This window comes from Ciconia boyciana, chromosome 19 (genome assembly GCF_034638445.1).
Source record: "Ciconia boyciana chromosome 19, ASM3463844v1, whole genome shotgun sequence".
In the NCBI taxonomy this organism is placed as follows: Eukaryota; Metazoa; Chordata; class Aves; order Ciconiiformes; family Ciconiidae; genus Ciconia; species Ciconia boyciana.
This window is the reverse complement of record NC_132952.1, coordinates 979523-996947: the sequence shown is the minus strand read 5'-3', so window position 1 is coordinate 996947 and position 17425 is coordinate 979523. Positions and strand designations below refer to the sequence as shown.

General features: G+C 68.8%; 1 protein-coding gene and 1 long non-coding RNA gene across 2 annotated transcripts; one reads left to right on the top strand and one right to left on the bottom strand.

Annotated features, from left to right (window-relative positions):
- Positions 1–1037: 1037 nt before the first annotated feature.
- Positions 1038–11346, bottom strand: PHC2 (polyhomeotic homolog 2). The gene is given in 17 exon segments (XM_072883915.1): positions 1038–1451; positions 1546–1852; positions 1942–2083; positions 2160–2274; positions 2426–2555; positions 2679–2887; positions 4307–4466; positions 4983–5329; positions 5832–5894; positions 6039–6134; positions 6137–6245; positions 6326–6430; positions 7085–7246; positions 7341–7418; positions 7495–7653; positions 7742–7930; positions 11174–11346. Coding segments are annotated over 16 exon segments (2481 nt in total). The 5' UTR covers positions 7886–7930; positions 11174–11346; the 3' UTR covers positions 1038–1296.
- Positions 3040–16266, top strand: LOC140661582 (uncharacterized). The gene is made up of 3 exons (XR_012045817.1): positions 3040–3277; positions 10080–10309; positions 15486–16266. It is a non-coding gene; the product is annotated as an uncharacterized lncRNA (long non-coding RNA).
- The last annotated feature ends 1159 nt before the right edge of the window (positions 16267–17425 follow it).

Here is a 17425-nt window from a genome sequence, read left to right as displayed (position 1 = left end):
CTTCCAAGGACGTGTCACCACTCCAGGCACCAGCTCTGGGGACACGTCACAACGGCCATCACCTCCAGGGAGACCTCACCAACGTGGGAACCAGCTGCGGGGACACCAGCACCGCAGGCACCAGCTCTGGGGACACCGCACCACGGCCACCAGCTCAAAGGACGCGTCACCACTACAGGCACCAGCTCCGGGGACACCTCGCCGTGGCCACCAGCACCGTGGACCCATCACAACGGGCACCACCTCCAGGGACACCTCACCACGGTCACCAGCTGCGGGGACACCTCACCACAGGCCCCAAGGACGCGTCACCAGGGCCACTAGCTCCAGGGACATCTCACCACAGACACCATCACGAGGTGCCACCACGGTGGGTGTCCCCTCCCCACCTCACGTCCTTTGGGGCCCCACGTCCCCGAGCACCGGGGTCACCCTGCAGGTGCGGAGGGTCCCCCCTCCACCGGGGGGTCCGGTGAGGGGGGAGCGGGCGTGGGGGGGGGTGGGGACACCTCCGCCCCCCACCCCCCCTCGGGGGCACGCCGGGGTCACACAGGCCAGGAGGGCAGCGGGGGGTGACACCAGCCCTGTCCCCACCACCCTCGGTGGCACCTGGGGACACCCCCAAGGTGCTGCCTCAGTTTACCCAGGAAGGGGGGGGGGGCGGGGGGAGGAGAAGCGGGGGGGCCCCGAGGTTTTCTTTTTTTCAGTGTTTATTAAAAACAAAAAAAAACCAGGAGAAAAGGGGGTGGGGCCCTGTGTTTTTTCCTTTTTTTCTTTTCTTTTCTTAAAAGACCGTGGTGGCCGGGGGCGGGGGGTCCTTACCTGCCGGGGGGAGGGCCCCCACCACCACCGACCTCTACTACGGTGCCCCCAAACCAGCCCCAGCATGGGGTGGGGTGGGGGGGTGGCTCCTTCTCCACACCCGGGCACCCCGAGACACCCCCCTGCCGCCGGGGGCTAACACCCCCCCAGGGCTGGTAGCCCAAATCCCGGCTGCTGGGGGGTGGGTGGGGGGTGGGGCACACGTTAAGGCAATCGTCCTGCTTCGCCCTGCCGTTTTGGGGAGGGGGGGGACGGGACACGGGGGAGACGCGGGGACCCCCCCTCCCTGCCGGAGAAGGGGGGTGACCCCCCCATACGGGGGGCCGCTATAGCTACGGGCTATATACACACCCCTGGGGGCGTCGGGGGGCCGCCCCGGGGCTCAGTTGTGCTCAGGAGTGGCTCCCCCCCAGCCCCCTCCCCACGGCTGGGCAGGGGTTTGGGGGATCCGTGGGTGCCCCCCCCCAACCGGCTCTAGGAGTCCTTGAGCATGCTGATGCGGGCGTAGATCTTGAGGGCCGGCCCCAGTTTGATGTTCATGGTGCTCATGAGGTGATCCTCCTTCAGCAGCAGCAGCGCCTGCCCGTCGATCTCCTGCGCCCTGAACTCCTCCGCGATCTCCTGGCAGCCTGCGGGGAGGGCACCGCGCTCAGAAAATCCTCCCCAAACCCCAACTTCCCCCCCCCCAAAATATTTGCGGGGGCGTCCCTGAATATTCCTCACCCGGCAGCGAGCGGATGAACTCGTAGACGTCCTCCACGTTCCACTTGCTGGGCTCGCTGGGCAAGAAGCGATGGCCGATGCTGGCCAGGTCCCGGACGTGGACGTCGGGCAGCTCCATCTCGCGCAGCTCCAGGTCTCGCTCGCCCTGCCGCCGGCGGGAGGTGGAGGAACTGGCCGAGATGGGGGAGAGCGGCTCCTCGTAGCTCGAATTATCCGAACAACGACTCGAATCTTCTTGGCTGTGGTTGAGCTGCAACGACGCCGTCACGGAAAGAGGCACCGAACCCGGCGGGAGAGAAACCGGCGGCTGCGGGACGGAGCAGCACCGGCCTCAGAGCCCACCCACGTGCGTCCCCCCGGACTCGGGGACGAATCCTGCCCGTCCCCTGCCCTCACCTGCTTCTTGGTATCTTTGCTGAGGGTGGGCAACGTCCCCTTGCAGGTCCGGCGGCGGCCGTGGGGGGGACCGCCGGGTTTTTGCAGCTTGCTGCGATCGGGGTGGAACAAACCCACCCGCTTCGTGCACCCCACGTTGTACCTGCGGGGAGGGGAAGGGGGAGGGGTGAGGGAGGGGGCCGGATCCTGCCGGGGGCTGCGGGGGGGTTCGGGGTTACCTCTTGGCGCAAGCCATGGAGCAGAAGCGCTTGGAGCGCTTGAATTTGTAAGCGAAGTCGACGCGGCCGCAGAGCTCGCACTTCAGTTTGGGGGGGTTCCCCTCCTCTTTGGATTCTGGGGGGCGCGGAGGGACGCCCAGAGAGAGAAACGCAACCAGCTCAGCCGCGGGGGACCCCCAAAACATCACCCGGCTTCGGGGTGGGGGTGGGGGGTTCCACCGCACCCCGCTCGGCGGGGAAATCGCTTCGGGGGGGCCGGGCGCTACCTTGTAAATAGGGCTCCTCCATTTCGGAGTCGGTGGTGGTGGTGTTGTCCTGCTGCGGGAGTTTCTCAGCCAGCAGCTCCTGCGCATACTTCTTCTTCAGGTTCCCCACCAGCAACGAGGAGCGCCCCACCTGTGACGGAAAAACACTAGTGGGTGTCCCCCCCGCCCCTCCCCCCCCTTCCAAAAAAACCCCAAAAAGCAGAAATCCAGCCCGGCAAGCAGCGAGAAGGCCGCGGAGGGGGGGATACGTTACCGGGAACGGTTCTGCCCCTTCCTGGATGACGAAGCCCTCGATAACGTGGGTGAGGATCTGGGGTTTCACGATGGCCTGGGGCGGTTTGTTCTCACCATTGTGGGGGGCAGCGCCGGCGACGGTGGAGGCAGAGCTCCCGGTGCCCGAGGTCATGCCGGGAACGCTGGCGAGGGCCTGGGGCTGAGCATGAAGGCGGTCGGCGGGCGGCTCTGCGGGGGCGAGGGCGGCCGTCAGCCCCGGAGGGAGGGGGACCCTCGGGCGGCTACGGGGGACGCGGTGACGCCGGCGGTGACGCCGGGGCCCGTATTACCATACAGCTGGGCTGCCTCGGGAAGGGGGGGGCGGGGGGGGAGAGCAGCTGCCGCCGCTCCCAGTGCGGCCCAGTGGGTCCCAGTAAGCCCCGATACGCCTCCGAGAGCCCTCGCGTGTCCCCGGGGGGGGCCCCAGAGAGCCCCCGGGCCCCCCCGGTGCGGCCCAGCGAGCCCCGAAGGACGCCGGCGGAGCCCGGACAGCCCCCGGGCGCCCCGGCAGGCCCCGAGGAGCCCCCCCGGTACGCCCAGTAAGCCCCGGTACGCCCAGTAAAGGCGCCGAACACCTCGGTAAGGCCCCAGCAGAGCCCGGTAAGGCCCCATCTGCCCCGGAAGGCCCCGATCTCCCCCGGCGAGCCCCCGCCTCCCCGGTAAGGCCCAGTACGCTCCAGCAGGGCCTCATCTGCCCCCGCACGGCCCGCCTGGTGCCGGTAAGGCCCCGGAAGGCCTCGCTAGGCCCCGGTAGGCCCCACCACCTTTGTCCGGCGGCGGAGCCCGCTCCCCCCCGCCCCTACCTGCGCCCGGGCCGCGGCTGCGGAGCCGGGACCGGGAACGGGGCGGGGAGGGCGGGGGGGGTGCGGGGGAGGGGGGGGGCGGATGCGGAAGTGAGGTCAGCGCCCGCCGCCCCGCCGGGCCGAGCCGGGCCGGACCAGGCCGAGCCTCGTCGGGGCGGGTCTGGGCGGGGCCGGGCCGCACTCACCGGCGGCGCTCAGCGGCTCGGCGGCCCCATGGCGCGGACAAAGGCGGCGCGGGCGGCGGCGGCAGCGGCGGAGCGGGGACAAAGGCGGCGGCGGCGGCGGCGGCGGGGCCGGGCCGGGCCGGGGCGGCGGCGGCGGCTGCGCGGGGAGGGCGGGGCCTGGCGCCGGGCACGCCCCCCGCACCCCTATTGGCCACCGCCGCGCGCGCGCCCACGCCGCCAGCGGGCGGAGCCTCGGGGCGGGGCCACGCCTCCCCCAGCAGCCTGGGCCCCCTCCCCTGCCCACGCGTGGGGGTGGGCGGCCCCCGCGACACACGCGTGGGGGGGGGGGCAACGCGGCGGGGACACGCCGCGCCCCCCCCCACCCCCCCCGCAGCCAGAGGGGGAACCCTGCACTCGGCCCGACCCCCCCGCCCCACCGTGTCACCCGTGGGCTCACGGGCCCCGCGCCGGAGCGCAGCCCCGCCCCACGCGGAGCCCCGCAGGCGCCGCACGCCCACCCGTGCCTCAGTTTCCCGCCGTTGCGGCCCACCGGGGAGGGGGGGAGGTACGTGTGTGTGTGCGTGCGCGTGCGGGCAGCTCCACCCCGCGAGTGGGTGCCCGTGGGGGGGCGTGGGGCTTACCGTGAGTGGGGGGCCGCTCGCCCTCGGGGGTGTCGGGGCCCGGGGGGGCGGCGGGCGGCGAGAGGGCGGGGGGCTGCGGCGGGGCGGCGGGCGGGCTCTCGGCGCTCCTCGGGGCGGGCAGCGGGTCCCGGCGGGCGCCCTCGGGGACCCCGAGTGGGGGCTGCGGCGGCGGGGGCACACGCGCGTGCGAGGGTCAGGCGCGCACACGCGTGCCCGGGGCAGACAGGCGTGCGCGGGCGTGCGGATCCGGCACGAGCGTGCGCGGGCTTGCGCGGATGGGACGCGCGCGGATCAAGCACGCGCACACGCGCGTGCGTGGGTCCGGCGCGCACGTGCAGACGTAGGTGCAGGGACGCGGCACGAGCGTGCACACGCGTGCGCGCGTCGGGCGCGCGGATGGAGCACGCGTGCGCGGCTCGGGCACGCGCGGGGATCTGCCGCGCGCGCACACGCCTGTCTGCGCGCGGACACGCGTGGACCGCGCGTGTGCGGGGATCGGGCACGCCTGCGCCCCCCCCACCCCCGCGCGCAGCGCAGGTACGCGCACGCTCGCACACGCGTGTGCGCAGACCGGGCCCCCCGGCCCCCCATGCACCCCCACCCCTCTCCCCCCGCGCGCAGACGAGCCCCCCCAAAGCGTGCCGCGGGGGTGCGGGGTGCGGGGGACGCCCCTCACCGTGGCGCCGGCGGGCTGCAGCTGCAGGATGACGGCGGAGGCGTGCTGGAACTTGCGGGGGGCGGCGTGGCAGCCGGGGTGACCGTTGGGGGGGCCGCCCTCGCCCCCCGCTCCTTGGGGGACCCCCGCTTTGGGCTGGGGGGCCGGGCCGGGGCTGGCGGGGGGCAGGGGTTGGAGTTGGGGGGCGGCGGGGGGGCCCGGGGGGGGCTGCCCGCGCGGCGCCAGCTGCTGCTGCTGCTGCTGGATGACGAACTGCTGCTGCTGCTGCTGCTGCTGCTGCTGCTGCTGCGGCTGCACCGGCTTCGGCGGCTGCTGCAGGAACTGGGGGGGCTGCAGCGGGGCGTAGGCTGCAGGGACAGCGATGGGGGACAGGGACCCCCCGCTCGTCACCGGCACCTCAGCCCCTATGGACCCCACCCCTGGGATCCGCCCCCCACGAGGCTGCTCCTCACGCTGGCATCTGTTCACTCTGGTGCCTACTGACACCCAGCTTTGCCAGCTCCCGCTGCTGCTGTGGGAGGAACCTGGGCTCAGGCTGTCCCGGGGGGAGGGGGGGGAGGTCCCTGTTTTGGGAGCAGTGCCAGCACAGCGTCCCCAGGCTCCGTCACCCCGTGGGGTCCCCTGGCCCACACCCTCACTGCTCCGGCACCCTGCACCCCACTGCAGAGGCTCACCCCACGGGGCCCCAGGACCCTATGGGTGCTGCAGGTGCCGAGACCCTCGAGACCCACAAGGTCCCAAATACAGGCAGGGTGCCCATGTACAGGAAACACCAGGCCGGCCATCATGAGGTTTCAGAGTGAACGCCCCACAGGCTGCTCGGCTGAGGGCTGCGCCCACCCTGCTCACCTCGCCCCGACTTTCTGAGCACCCGAGGCGGGGGCGACATGTCCTGGAAGCGGGTATACAGGGCTGCCGGTCCCACGTACAGGCAAGAAAACCACGAGGCCCATCGTTAGGTTTCAGAGCGAACGTCCCACCCCAGCACCGCTCCCTCCCTGTGACTCCCCCAGCACCCACGGGTGCCCTGCCCCCCGCCACGGTGCAGCACCTTACCTGGGGTGACGAGCGGGTGGGCGGCAGCGGGGGCGGCGGCGCGGGCCAGGGGGTGGGTGCGGGCATCGGGCCCCTCGGCTTTTTTGAGGTGCTCGGCGGGGGGTCGGGTGGGGGCCCCGGGGGCCGGCCCGGGGCGGGGGCCACCGGGGGCTTCATGGCCAGGGCAGGGAGGTGGGGGCCGGCGGGGCGCAGGGCCAGGCTGTGCACCTGCAACGGCAGCGGGTTAGGGGGGTCCCGGGCGGGGATTCTGGGGGCTGGCGGGGGAGCGGGGGCGTGGGGGGGCTCACCTGGGGGGCGGCGGGCGGCGGGGCAGGCGGCGGTGCCGGCGGCAGTGCCGGCGCGGGGCTCTCGGGCCGGACGGCGCTGACGGGGCCCGTGGGCGTGAAGATGAGCTGGGGGGCACAGAGAGTGGGTGCGTGGCCCCCGATGTGGGGGGTGGCACCCCATGCGTGTGTCCCCCCCTCCGTGTCCCTATGGGGTGGCACGCGTGTGGGGCGTGGGATTGCGGGTGGGGTGACACGTGTGTCCCCATACCCGCGTCCCCGGGGACCTCCGGTGCCGGGGGGGGTCCGAGGGACAGACGGCCTATAGGGTCTGGGCACCCTATGGGGCCTGGGCACCCCCAGTGTGGTGGGGGACACCCCATAGGGTCCTGACGCCCCCCAAAGGCAAAGAGCACCCTCTTGGGCTTGGGCACCCCCCAACGGGGCTGTGGGTGCCCTGTGGGGTCTAGGTACCCACAGTGGGGCAGGGGGCACCCTATATGGAGGCGGGAGGCACCCTATAGGGTCTAGGTGCCCTCTGGGGTGTGGGCACCCCAGAGTGGGGTCAGGTGCACCTTATGGGGTCTGGCTGCCCCACTGCGGGGTGATGGGCACCCCACAGCAGGAAGACGGGCGCCCCACGGGTCCTGGCCACCCCACGGCGGGACGATGAGCGCCCCACGGGTCCTGGCCACCCCACGGCGGGACGATGAGCGCCCCACGGGTGCCGGCCGCCCCACGGCGCCCTGGGGCGGGGCGCCAGGCGCGGCGGTCGCCCCTTACCATCTGCGCCCGCAGGTACATCTGGGCCTGGCTGGCGGTGAGGGCGGGCGAGGCGGCGTTGCCCAGCAGCACGGCCTGCTGCGCGATGCCCGAGGCCCCGGGGGTGACGCTCTGCGCCCGGTTCAGGAGCTGCGCGGCCGCCGGCGACGTCGCCAGGTTGATCTGCAACGGGGCGGCGGGAGGAAGGCTGGGGTGCCGCGCCGGATCGGCGGGTGGGCGACGGCGGGATGGGTGCCGGAGGGGACGGGGGACTCACCGTGGGTTGCTGCGCCGGTGCCGGCTGGGCGCCGTTACCGCCCGATGAGCCGCTCTGCCTGTTGGCCGCCAGGCTCGCCTGAGGAAAAAAGCCGAGCGTCGCCCGCGTGCCGCGCCGCAGCACCCACGGGTGCCCCCGGGGCGACGTCCCGTACCTGCTGCACGGCGGCCAGGCTCTGGAGCTGGGCGCTGGTGAGGTGCTGCTGCTGGAGCGCGGCCGTCTGCAGCATCAGGTGCTGCTGCTGCGCCGCGTACATCTGCTGCAGGTACTGCGCCGCCGTGTTGGGCTGCCGGTGCAGCGCTTGCTGGATCACCTTTTGGGGTGCAAACACGTCCCCGGGCTGCACCCCGACCCCAAAACGCCGCCCTCCAACTTCCCCCCCCACCCCAAAAATATCGTACCTGGACGGTCTGGCGGTCGGGGATGCCGCTGTAGACGGAGATCTGGGGAGCGGGTGGCCGGGCGGTGCCGGTGCTGCTGGGCGTCGTGGCGGTGCCGCCGGCGCTGCTGGCGGGCGGGGGTGCCGGGAGCTGCTCGTTCTCCATGGCGGTTTGCCGGGGCGCCGTGAGGCGGCGGGGGTCAGGCTAGAGCTGGGGGGGGGCGAGAAGGGGTGAGAGGGGGCACCCAAAGTTGGCACCCGATGTCTGCTCTGAGCCTCGGCGCAGGGTTACGGCCGGGGTGCCGGCGTGCCCGTGCCGATGGGCGCGTGGGGCTGCTGCATCCCCCCGGTGTGTGGGGGATGGGGAAGAGACACCCCCCCCCCAAGAGCCCCTCCCTTTGAAGGCTCCCCGGGCAAAGCATCCCCCACCCCGGCGTGCACCCACGGGTGCCAGCGGGTGCGGGGGGATTGGCACCCGCGTGGTCGCCCAAGCTGGCACCTCCGGCAGGGCCAAACCCCCCCGGGGCCGGGCGCCCTCCTGCCGCACTTCAAAGGTCCCGGGGGCCGCGGCCCCCTGCCCGCTGCTTCCGGCCTGCCAGAGCCCGGCTGCGGGGGGCCGTGGCTGTGCCCCCCCGATGTCGGCGGAGGGGGAGGAGGAGGAGGACGGCGGGATGGAGGAAGGACGGCGGAGGCCCCGTGGTTCATCTGCCCCCCGCCCCAAAGAGGGGGTCAGCGGGTCCCCGCAGCCCCCCGGGGTGAAGGGGGCCGGGGCCGCATCCTGCCCCGGGTGCTGAGGGAGGGGCAGGGCGGGAGGAGCCCCCAGCACGGGGGGAGACGGGGAAGGGGAGGAGGGACAGGAGGGAGGATGGACAGAAGGATGGACAGAGTAGGGAAGGCATGGATGGACAGAGGGACGGAGGAAAGGGAAGGAGAAAAGGAAGGACAGAGAGAGGGACGGCTGGGAGGAAGGGAGAGACGACGGTAAGGATGCAGGGATGGACAGAAGGACGGACAGGAGGAGGAGAGGGGTGAAGGGACGGACGGACAGAAGGAAATGAGGGAAGTAGGCAAGGGACAAAGGACAGGAGGGAAGGAGAGAAGGACGGACGGAAGGAGGACGGGACAGAAGGAAGCAGGAAGGGGATGGAAGGAAGCAGGGACCAAGGGAGGGAGGGAAGGACGGACAGAAGTAGGAAAGGACAGACAGAAGGACAGATGGAAGTAGGAAAGGGATGAAGGGAAGGATGGAAGGACAGACAGAATGACAGACAGGAGGAGGAAAAGGATGGACAGAAGGATGGGTGGAAAGGGAGGGAAGGGTGGACAGAGGAAAGGATGGACAGAAAGAATGGAAGGAGGGAGAGAAGGATGGACGGACAGCGGAAATAAGGACAGACGGAAGGACGGATGGAAGGAGGAAAGGGACAAAGGACAGGAGGGAAGGACGGAAGGAAGGAGGGAAGGGACAGACAGACAAGAGGGAGGAAGGATGGACAGACGGAAAGAGACGGAGGGAGGGAGGGAAGGACAGATGGAAGGAAGGCCGGATGGACGTAGGGATGGAAGGAAGGATGGACAGAGGAAAGGGACGAAGGGAAGGAAAGACGGAAGGAAGGACAGACGGAAGGAAGAGGGACGAGGGGACGGAAGGAAGGGGAGGGACGGGAGGACGGGACAGGGACCGAGGGCCAGGTGCTGTGGAGGCCGCAGGGGGTTGTGGCAGCTCCACCACGACCACGGTGGCCCTGAGGCTCCGTGGCCACCGACATGCCTGTGCATGGTGGCCCCGTGCGGTGGCCACGGCTCCGGTGGCCCCGTGCAAGCCAAGGGACCTCTGGTCACCCGCCCGTGACACCCGTCCCTGCCGAGCCCCTGCGCTGCCAGGCGATGGGTGCCACCGCCGTGGGTGCCACCATGATGGGTGCCACTGCCACGGGTGCCACCACGGCAGGACCAGGGACAGCGGTGCCGGGCGCTACAGACCATGGACAGCGGCCACGGCGGGTGGCCTCGGTGGCCACGGTGGGTGGCCTCGGTGGCCACGCCACAGTACGGCCCCACCAAACCATGCCAGCCACCTCCAGCCCCAGCACGGCACCCGAGGGACGCGGCAGCAGCGACGTCCCCGGCTTCGGTGGCCCGTGGGGTCGCGTCCCCTGAGGGCGTCAATGCCCTGGAGCACGTGTCCGCGGGCGTGGCACCACGTGTCCCCACCGCTGCTTCGCCTGGCATTCCTGCGTGTGGCCCGTGACGCTTCCCAGCCTCGGGCCTGTCCGCTGGCACGTGTCCCCCACGAGCCGGAGAAGTTCTGGGAAGCGCCTTTCCTCACCGAGCGGCCACGGACCTTTTTTTTCCCCCAGAAGAGCCTGGTGGCATCGAGGTGACACGGGGCCACCGCAGTGACAGACACGGAGGGACCACGCCGGGCCCAGCCGGAGCCAAAATCCCCCCGGGCGGAGCACGGCACAGGGAGCCCCTGGCAGCTCCCACCACCCACCCGCCGTGGGTCCGAGCCCCCCCGTCCTCACCCGCACCAAACTCCCGTGGACTTTGGGGTGTCAGACGGGGGGACCTCGCTTTTGAGCCACAGGTGACAGAGGAAACGCGTTGCCGACCCCTGCAGCCCCCCCAAACCCATTAAACCCACCCCAAAAAAATAAAAGGGGGAGAACTCCGGCACCTCTGGGTGACGGCAGGACCCACCGTGGCCGGGGGGTGTGTGTGGGGGGGTCCCACAGCCGGCACGGGGAGGAGCCGCGGAGCTGGAACCCCCCCGAGCTGAGGCCAAAATGGGGGTGCAAAATAATGGCGGGGTGGGGAAATCATAGTGGGGGCGGGATGGCGTGGGGGGCAGAGAGCGGGGGGATGTAATAGTAAGCAGTGGAGTATGACAGTGGGGGGAGTAATAATAAGGGGGTGTAAAATCAGAAAGGGGGTGCAAGAGGATGGGGGCTGTGATGATGGGGGTGGAAAACACGAGTGGGGGCTGGGCTAGAGAGGGGGTCGGACAGGATAGTAAGCGGTGGAATATGGGGGTGGGAAATAACAATAAGGGGTGCAAAATCAGAGAGGGGTGCAAGAGGATGGGGGATGTGGTGGTTGGGGGAAACACGAGTGGGGGCGGGACAGAATAGAGGGGTGGGATACGATAGTAAGCAGGGGGTATGGTGGGGGAATAACAATAAGGGGGTGCAAAGTCGGGGGCGAGATGATGGGGGGCGGTGGGGGAAACACGAGTGGGGGGGGGGCGGGGAACGGCGGGGGGACACGGACACCGCTGGGGCCTGAGCCGGGCCGGGCGGGCGGCGGTGGGCGCCCGGGTGGGTAAACTGAGGCACGGCGGGTCCCGGGGCGCATGCGCGGCGCGGCCCCCCCTCACCCCGCCCCCCCTCCCCGTCCCTGGCCCGGCCCAGACAAAGCCGCCGGGGCCCGGTAGCGGCGGCAAGCGCGGTACCTGCGGCCCGGGCGGAGCGGCTCCCGCCGGCCACGGCCATGGCCCAGGCGCCTCCGGGGGCGGGCGGGGGAGGGGGGGGGTCCCGGTGCCGGTGCCGGTGCCGGCGGGGCCGGGCCCGCGGCCGCTCCCTCCTCCCTCAGGCGGCGGCGCGGCGGCCCGATGCCATAACTCATTTGCATTCCTCCGCGCGTCACGTGGGGCGGGCGGCCAATCACCGCCCCGCCCGCCCCGACGGACACGCCCAGCGGGCCCCGCGCCCGCCGCGACGGCGGCCGCCGCTCGCGCTCGCCATGGCAACGTGGGGAGGGGAGGGAGGGGAGGGGGCGGGGTCGCCATGGCAACGGGGAGGGGAGGGAAGGGAGGGGAGGAGGGAGGGAGGGAGGGGGAGCCCCGCGCCCCGAGGGGAGGGGGCCGGTACCGGCGGGACGCGGGGCGGGGGGAGGTGGCACCGGCCCCCGGTGCTGCCCGGGGTCACCCGGGGGTGCTCCCGAGGGTGCCCGGGATGGTGCCGGTGGGATGCTGCACGGGAGGGGTGGTGGCACCGCTGCCCCTGTCCCCCCTGCTGCCCGGGGTCACCCCGGGTGCTCCCGGGGATGCCCGCGGCCGGTACCGGAGGGATGCTGCGGCGGAGTGGACGGTGGCACCGGTCCCCGGTGCTGCCTGGGGCCACCCTGGGGTGCTCCTAGGGGTGCCCAGGGCCGGGGGATGCGGGTGGTGGCACCGGTCCCTGTGTCCCCCTGCTGCCCGGGGTCACCCCGGGTGCTCCCGGGGCGCCGAGGGCCGGGCAGGCGCCGGGGGACACCGTGCTGGGGGGCCCCGCGCCGTCCCCGCGTCCCCACGGCTGCGCGGCGTCACCCACCCGCTTCACCGCGCCGCGGGGACGATGGCACCGGCGGGGACGTGGTTTGCAGAAGGGATTCTGGGCGCTGCAGTGCGGGCGGTGAATCGCCCCTCGTCACCTGTGGGCTAATTAACACCTCTTCACCTGGGGTGCCCCTGAGAAGCCTGCAGCCCCCCCCCCGGCGGGTCACCCCCAGAGTTCCCGGGGGCTGGAGGGAGCCTGGGGGGCTCGTCCCTGCTTCTCCGAGGCCGGGGCGGGAGCTGGGCTTCGGACCCGTCCGCCCGGCGGCGGGTGGGCAAATCAGCCCGGCGAGGGTGAAGGGTGCCGGGCCGCAGGTGCCGGCCATGCCGCGAGCTCGGCCACACCACCCCAGCCTGGAAATAAAAATATCTGCTCCTAAAGGGCTCGGGGGCTTGCAATGGGACTTGGGGGCTTGCAAAGGGACTCGGGGCTTGCAACAGGCCTTGGGGCTTGCAACGGGATTCGGGGGCTTGCAACAGGCCTCGGGGGCTTGCAACGGGCCTTGGGGGCTTGCAAAGGGACTCGGGAGCTTGCAACGGGCCTCAGGGGCTTGCAACGGGCCTCGGGGGCTTGCAACGGGCCTTGGGGGCTTGCAACGGGACTCGGGGGCTTGCAAAGGGACTCGGGGCTTGCAACAGGCCTTGGGGGCTTGCAACGGGGCTCGGGGCTTGCAACGGGGCTCGGGGGCTTGCAATGGGCCTTGGGGGCTTGCAATGGGCCTTGGGGGCTTGCAAAGGGACTCGGGGGCTTGCAAGGGGCCTTGGGGCCTTGCAAGGGGCCTTGGGGCCTTGCAACGGGCCTTGGGGGCTTGCAACGGGCCTTGGGGCCTTGCAACAGGCCTCGGGGGCTTGCAACGGGCCTTGGGGGCTTGCAACGGGACTCGGGGGCTTTCAAAGGGACTCGTGGGTTTGCGAGGGGACTTGTGGGTTTCCACGTGGCACTGGAGGATTGCAAAGGGGGCTCAAGGGTTTGCACGTGGGGCTTGAGGATTTGTAACCAGGCCCTGAATATTGGCAAAAGGGGCTGGTGATTTTGCAAAGGGGGCTCGTGGGTTTTCATGCGGGACTTGGGGGTTTGCAAGCAGGATGTGAGATTTGCAGAGGGGGCTCGAGGATTTGCATGTGGCCCATGAGAATCTGCATGTGGCCCTCGAGGATTTGCAAACAGGACTTGAGGATTTGCAAAGGGGGCTCGTGGGTTTGCAGAGGGACTCGTGGGTTTGCAGTGAGGCTCGGGGGTTTGCTACGGGACTCGTGGGTTTGCAACAGGGATTTGTGGGTTTGCAAAGGAGGCTCGTGGGGTTTGCAAGCAGGACTTGAGATTTGCAAACGGGAGTCGAGGGTTTGCAGCAGGCCTCAGGAATTTGCATGCGGGGCTCGTGGCTTTGCAGAGGGACTCAAGGATTTGCATGTGGGGCTTGAGGATTTGCAGCAGGGCTCGAGGATTTGCAAAGGGGACTCGCGGGTCTGCACATGGGACTCGAGGAATTGCACGTGGCACTTGAGGATCTGCACGTGGGGGTCGTGGATTTGCAGAGGGGACTCGAGGGTTTGCAAAAGGGACTTGTGGATTTGCAATGGCACTCGTGGGTTTGCAACGGGGCTGGGTTTTGCAAAGGGGGCTCGTGGGTTTGCAAAAGGGACCGAAGGATTTGCACGTGGGGCTTGAGGACTTGCAAAAAGGACTGGAGGATTTGCAAAGGGGATTTGTGGGTTTGCAACAGGACTCGTGACTTTGCAAAGGGGACTCGCGGGCTTGCATGTGGCACTCGAGAGTCTGCACGTGGGACTTGAGGATTTGCAAAGGGGGCTCGTGGGTTTGCAGTGGGGGCTCGTGGGTTTGCACGTGGGGCTTGAGGACTTGCAAGAGGGACTCGAGGGTTTGCCAAGGGGAATGGTGGATTTGCAAGGGGTCTTGTGGGTTTCCGTGTGGGACTCGAGGGTCTGCAGAGGGGGCACGGGGATCGGCCGCGGGGCTTGAAACCTTGCAAGCGGGACTCGTGGGTTTGCCACAGGCCTGCGGGGTTTGCAAGTGGGACTTGAGATTTGCGAAGGGGACTCGCGGATTTGCAATAGGGGCCGGTGGGTTTGCAAAGGCGACGCGTGGGTTTGCAGCGGGACCCCTGGGCTGCGACGCGGCAGCCGTGGGTTTGCAGCTGGGGGGAGCAGCCCTGAGCGGGGCCGAGCCCCGGCTGCCCCTTGTGCCCCGGGGAGCGGCAGCAGGAGCCCCGGGGGGGGCAGGGCCCGGGGCCAGCAGCCCCCTCCCGCTTTGGGGGGTCCATCCCACCTGCGGGCACTTGGGGTTCCCCCCCGCCCGGCTTTGGGAGGGCAGGTGCTGCCTTCTCCTGCCTGCACTGGGGGGTGGCAGGGCTCCCTGGGGCGGCTGTGAGGGCTGTGGGGGTACTGGGGGGCATCTGGGGGCTATGGGGGGCACTGGGGGGCTGTGAGGGCTGTGGGGGTACTGGGGGCATCTGGGGGGCTATGGGGGGCACTGGGGGGCTGTGAGGGCTGTGGGGGTACTGGGGGGCATCTGGGGGGCTATGGGGGGCACTGGGGGGCTGTGAGGGCTGTGGGGGTACTGGGGGGCATCTGGGGGGCTATGGGGGGCACTGGGGGGCTGTGAGGGCTGTGGGGGTACTGGGGGCATCTGGGGGCTATGGGGGCACTGGGGGGCTGTGAGGGCTATGGGGGTACTGGGGGCATCTGGGGGGCTATGGGGGCACTGGGGGGCTGTGATGGCTATGGGGGCACTGGGGGGCTGTGAGGGCTGTGCAGGGCACTGGGGGGATCTGAAGGAGCTATGGAGGGGCTGTGAGGGCTATGGGGGTACTGAGGGGGATCTGGGGGGCTATGGGTGGCACTGGGGTGGCTGTGAGGGCTATGGGGGCACTGGGGGGATCTGGGGGGCTACGGGGGAAACTGGGGGCACTGGGGAGGATCTGGGGGGCTATGTGGAGCACTGGGGGGCTGTGAGGGCTATGGGGGCACTGGAGGGGATCTGGGGGGCTATGGGGAGCACTGTGGGGGCTGTGAGGGCACTGGGGGGCACTGGGGGCACTGGAGGGCTGTGCGGGGCACTGGGGGAACTGGAGGATCCACGACGGCTATGGTGGGGCACTGGGGGGCACTGGGGGGGCTGTGAGGGCTATGGGGGCACCCCAGGGAAGCCTGCTGGGGGACTGGGGGACTGGGGGACTGGGGGACGTGCCACGGGCTGGGGCATGGCTGAAGCCCCACTTCGGGCTTCGTGGCTGCTGCCACGAGGGGGCAATGCCTTCCCTCCCATGCCGAGCCTGGACAAGGCCTGGGTGAGGCGGGGTTTGTCCCTTTCCCCCCCTTTTTCCCCCTTCCCCCCTCTTTTCCCTTTTTTCCCCCCTTTTTCCCCTTTTCCCTCCTTCTCCTCCTCTTTTTTATTTTTTCCCTCCCTTTTTTTCCTCCTTTTTTTCCCCAGGACCTCCCGGGATTCAGGGTGCTCTGGGACCATCCTTGCCCACACCAAAACCACTTCAGACCAGTGTAAGACCCAAACCGTGCCCTTTTCCGCCCAAAAAAGCAGCCCTGGGTGATGACATCATCAACCGCAGCAGAGGTGGGGCAGGGGGTCCCCGTCAGGTCCCACCACGGCGATAAGACGATGCCCATCAAGCAAACCTCCAGCACCCTTTGCCCCTGGAGATGTGGCTTCATTTCGGGGTACCCCATCCCGCATCCCACCCCTCATCCCCGGCTCCGCATCTCTGCATTGAACTCCCCAAAAAATCCAAGCGACGCCAAGACCCAGGAGCCCCGATGCTCCTCGTGCATCCCGCCGGCACCGCGCCACGATGATGCTGGTGGGGTGTAATTCCTGAGCGCTCTGGGGAACCGGGCAGGAAAAGCTTTTAAGCAAAAATCCGTATTGTTTCCACCCAGCGGGGCGACCATTCAACCTCAAAACACGCTCAGGGTTGGGTTTCCAGCCGGAAATTTCCCGCTGAAGGTACAAAAAGCTACATTTAGCCCCCAAAAATAAGGGGGGGGGGGTGTCAGAAAAAATTCCTCCGCCTCCCCGCGCGTTCGGGCTCTGCAAATGTTTATGCGGTTCAAAAAGGTCCCAAGGGAACAAAGCACGGACACGGCGCGTCCCGCCCCGAACAATGAAGCCGGATATTTTCTGATGTGAGCGGAGCCGAGCCCGGAGCCGGTTCATATCCGCGTACCTGCGGCCTCCAGCTGGTTTAAATCCCTCCGAAAAAAAGGCAACATCTTTTTTTTGGGAGAGGGGAAAAAAGGCTTTTTGGGGGAAAAAAGGGCTTTTTTTGGGGAGGGGGGGAAGGCTTTTTTTGGGCAAAAAAAGGCTTTTGGGGAAAAAAAGGCTTCTTTTGGGGGAAAAAAGTCTTTTTGGGGAAAAAAGTCTTTTTGCGGAAAAAAAGGCTTTTTGGGAAAAAAAAAAAAAAAAAAGGCTTTGCAGAAGCGCCAGGCTCCCACCTCCCTGCGAGCATCCGTAGCGTGGTGGGGGGTCGCACCGTGGTGGTCCCCAAGTGGACGATGCACGGTGTCACCGGGTCCCTTTCTTAATGAGGCAGGCGGTTTAACGAGGCTGGGAGGTCATTATCGCCCGCCGGATGCCGAGGGACCCCCGTCCGTCCCCGCTTCCCTTGCACGAGCATCCCGGGATGCAGAGGTCACCGTGATGGCCCAAAGCATCACCCCCCACCCCAGAGACCCCCCCGGCCTCGAGCGTCCCCCGTTGCAGGGCAGGAAAGCGGGGAAAAGGGAATGACCGAGGTTACATAAATATTTTGAGTCGGCTTTGGGGGTTTATTTCATTTATTTGCAATGGATTCGGGTATTTTTCCAACGGAAATCGCAGGCTGACGTGGTTCCCCCCTCCCCGCTGCCCTCCCCGGCTTCTGCTGGATGCTGCAAATTGGGGCTTTTGGCACCATTTTACCTGGTTGCAGGGCGGATTTTTTTGCAATGCCTCCCATTTTTGCCCCAAATCCTCCGGTTTCTGCTCACTGAGCAGAAATTGCCATTTCCATCCACTTGGTGTCAGCTCCAGCCCCCTCTCCGGCCCCGCCGTCTGTCTGTCCATCCCAAACCACCCCAAACCCATCAGTGTTGGCTTATTTGGGGGGATGCATTCACCTCCCTGCAATTAAGGCCTTAATTTACCAGTGTTAACGATTACTGGGTCACAAATATCCTATAGGATACATATGGGAGTGATTCAGCCCCTATTTTTCAGCTGGAAACCCCGCCGGGTGCCGAATCGGCGCTGGGAACCGAGCGCCTTTTAGTGCTTTAAATCTACTCGTGTCTCCCATGCATCATCTCCTTTGGCAATTAAATCATGCCAATTAGTTCGCAAACAGCTTAAACTCCGGGATGGGGGGGTGTCTCCCAAAA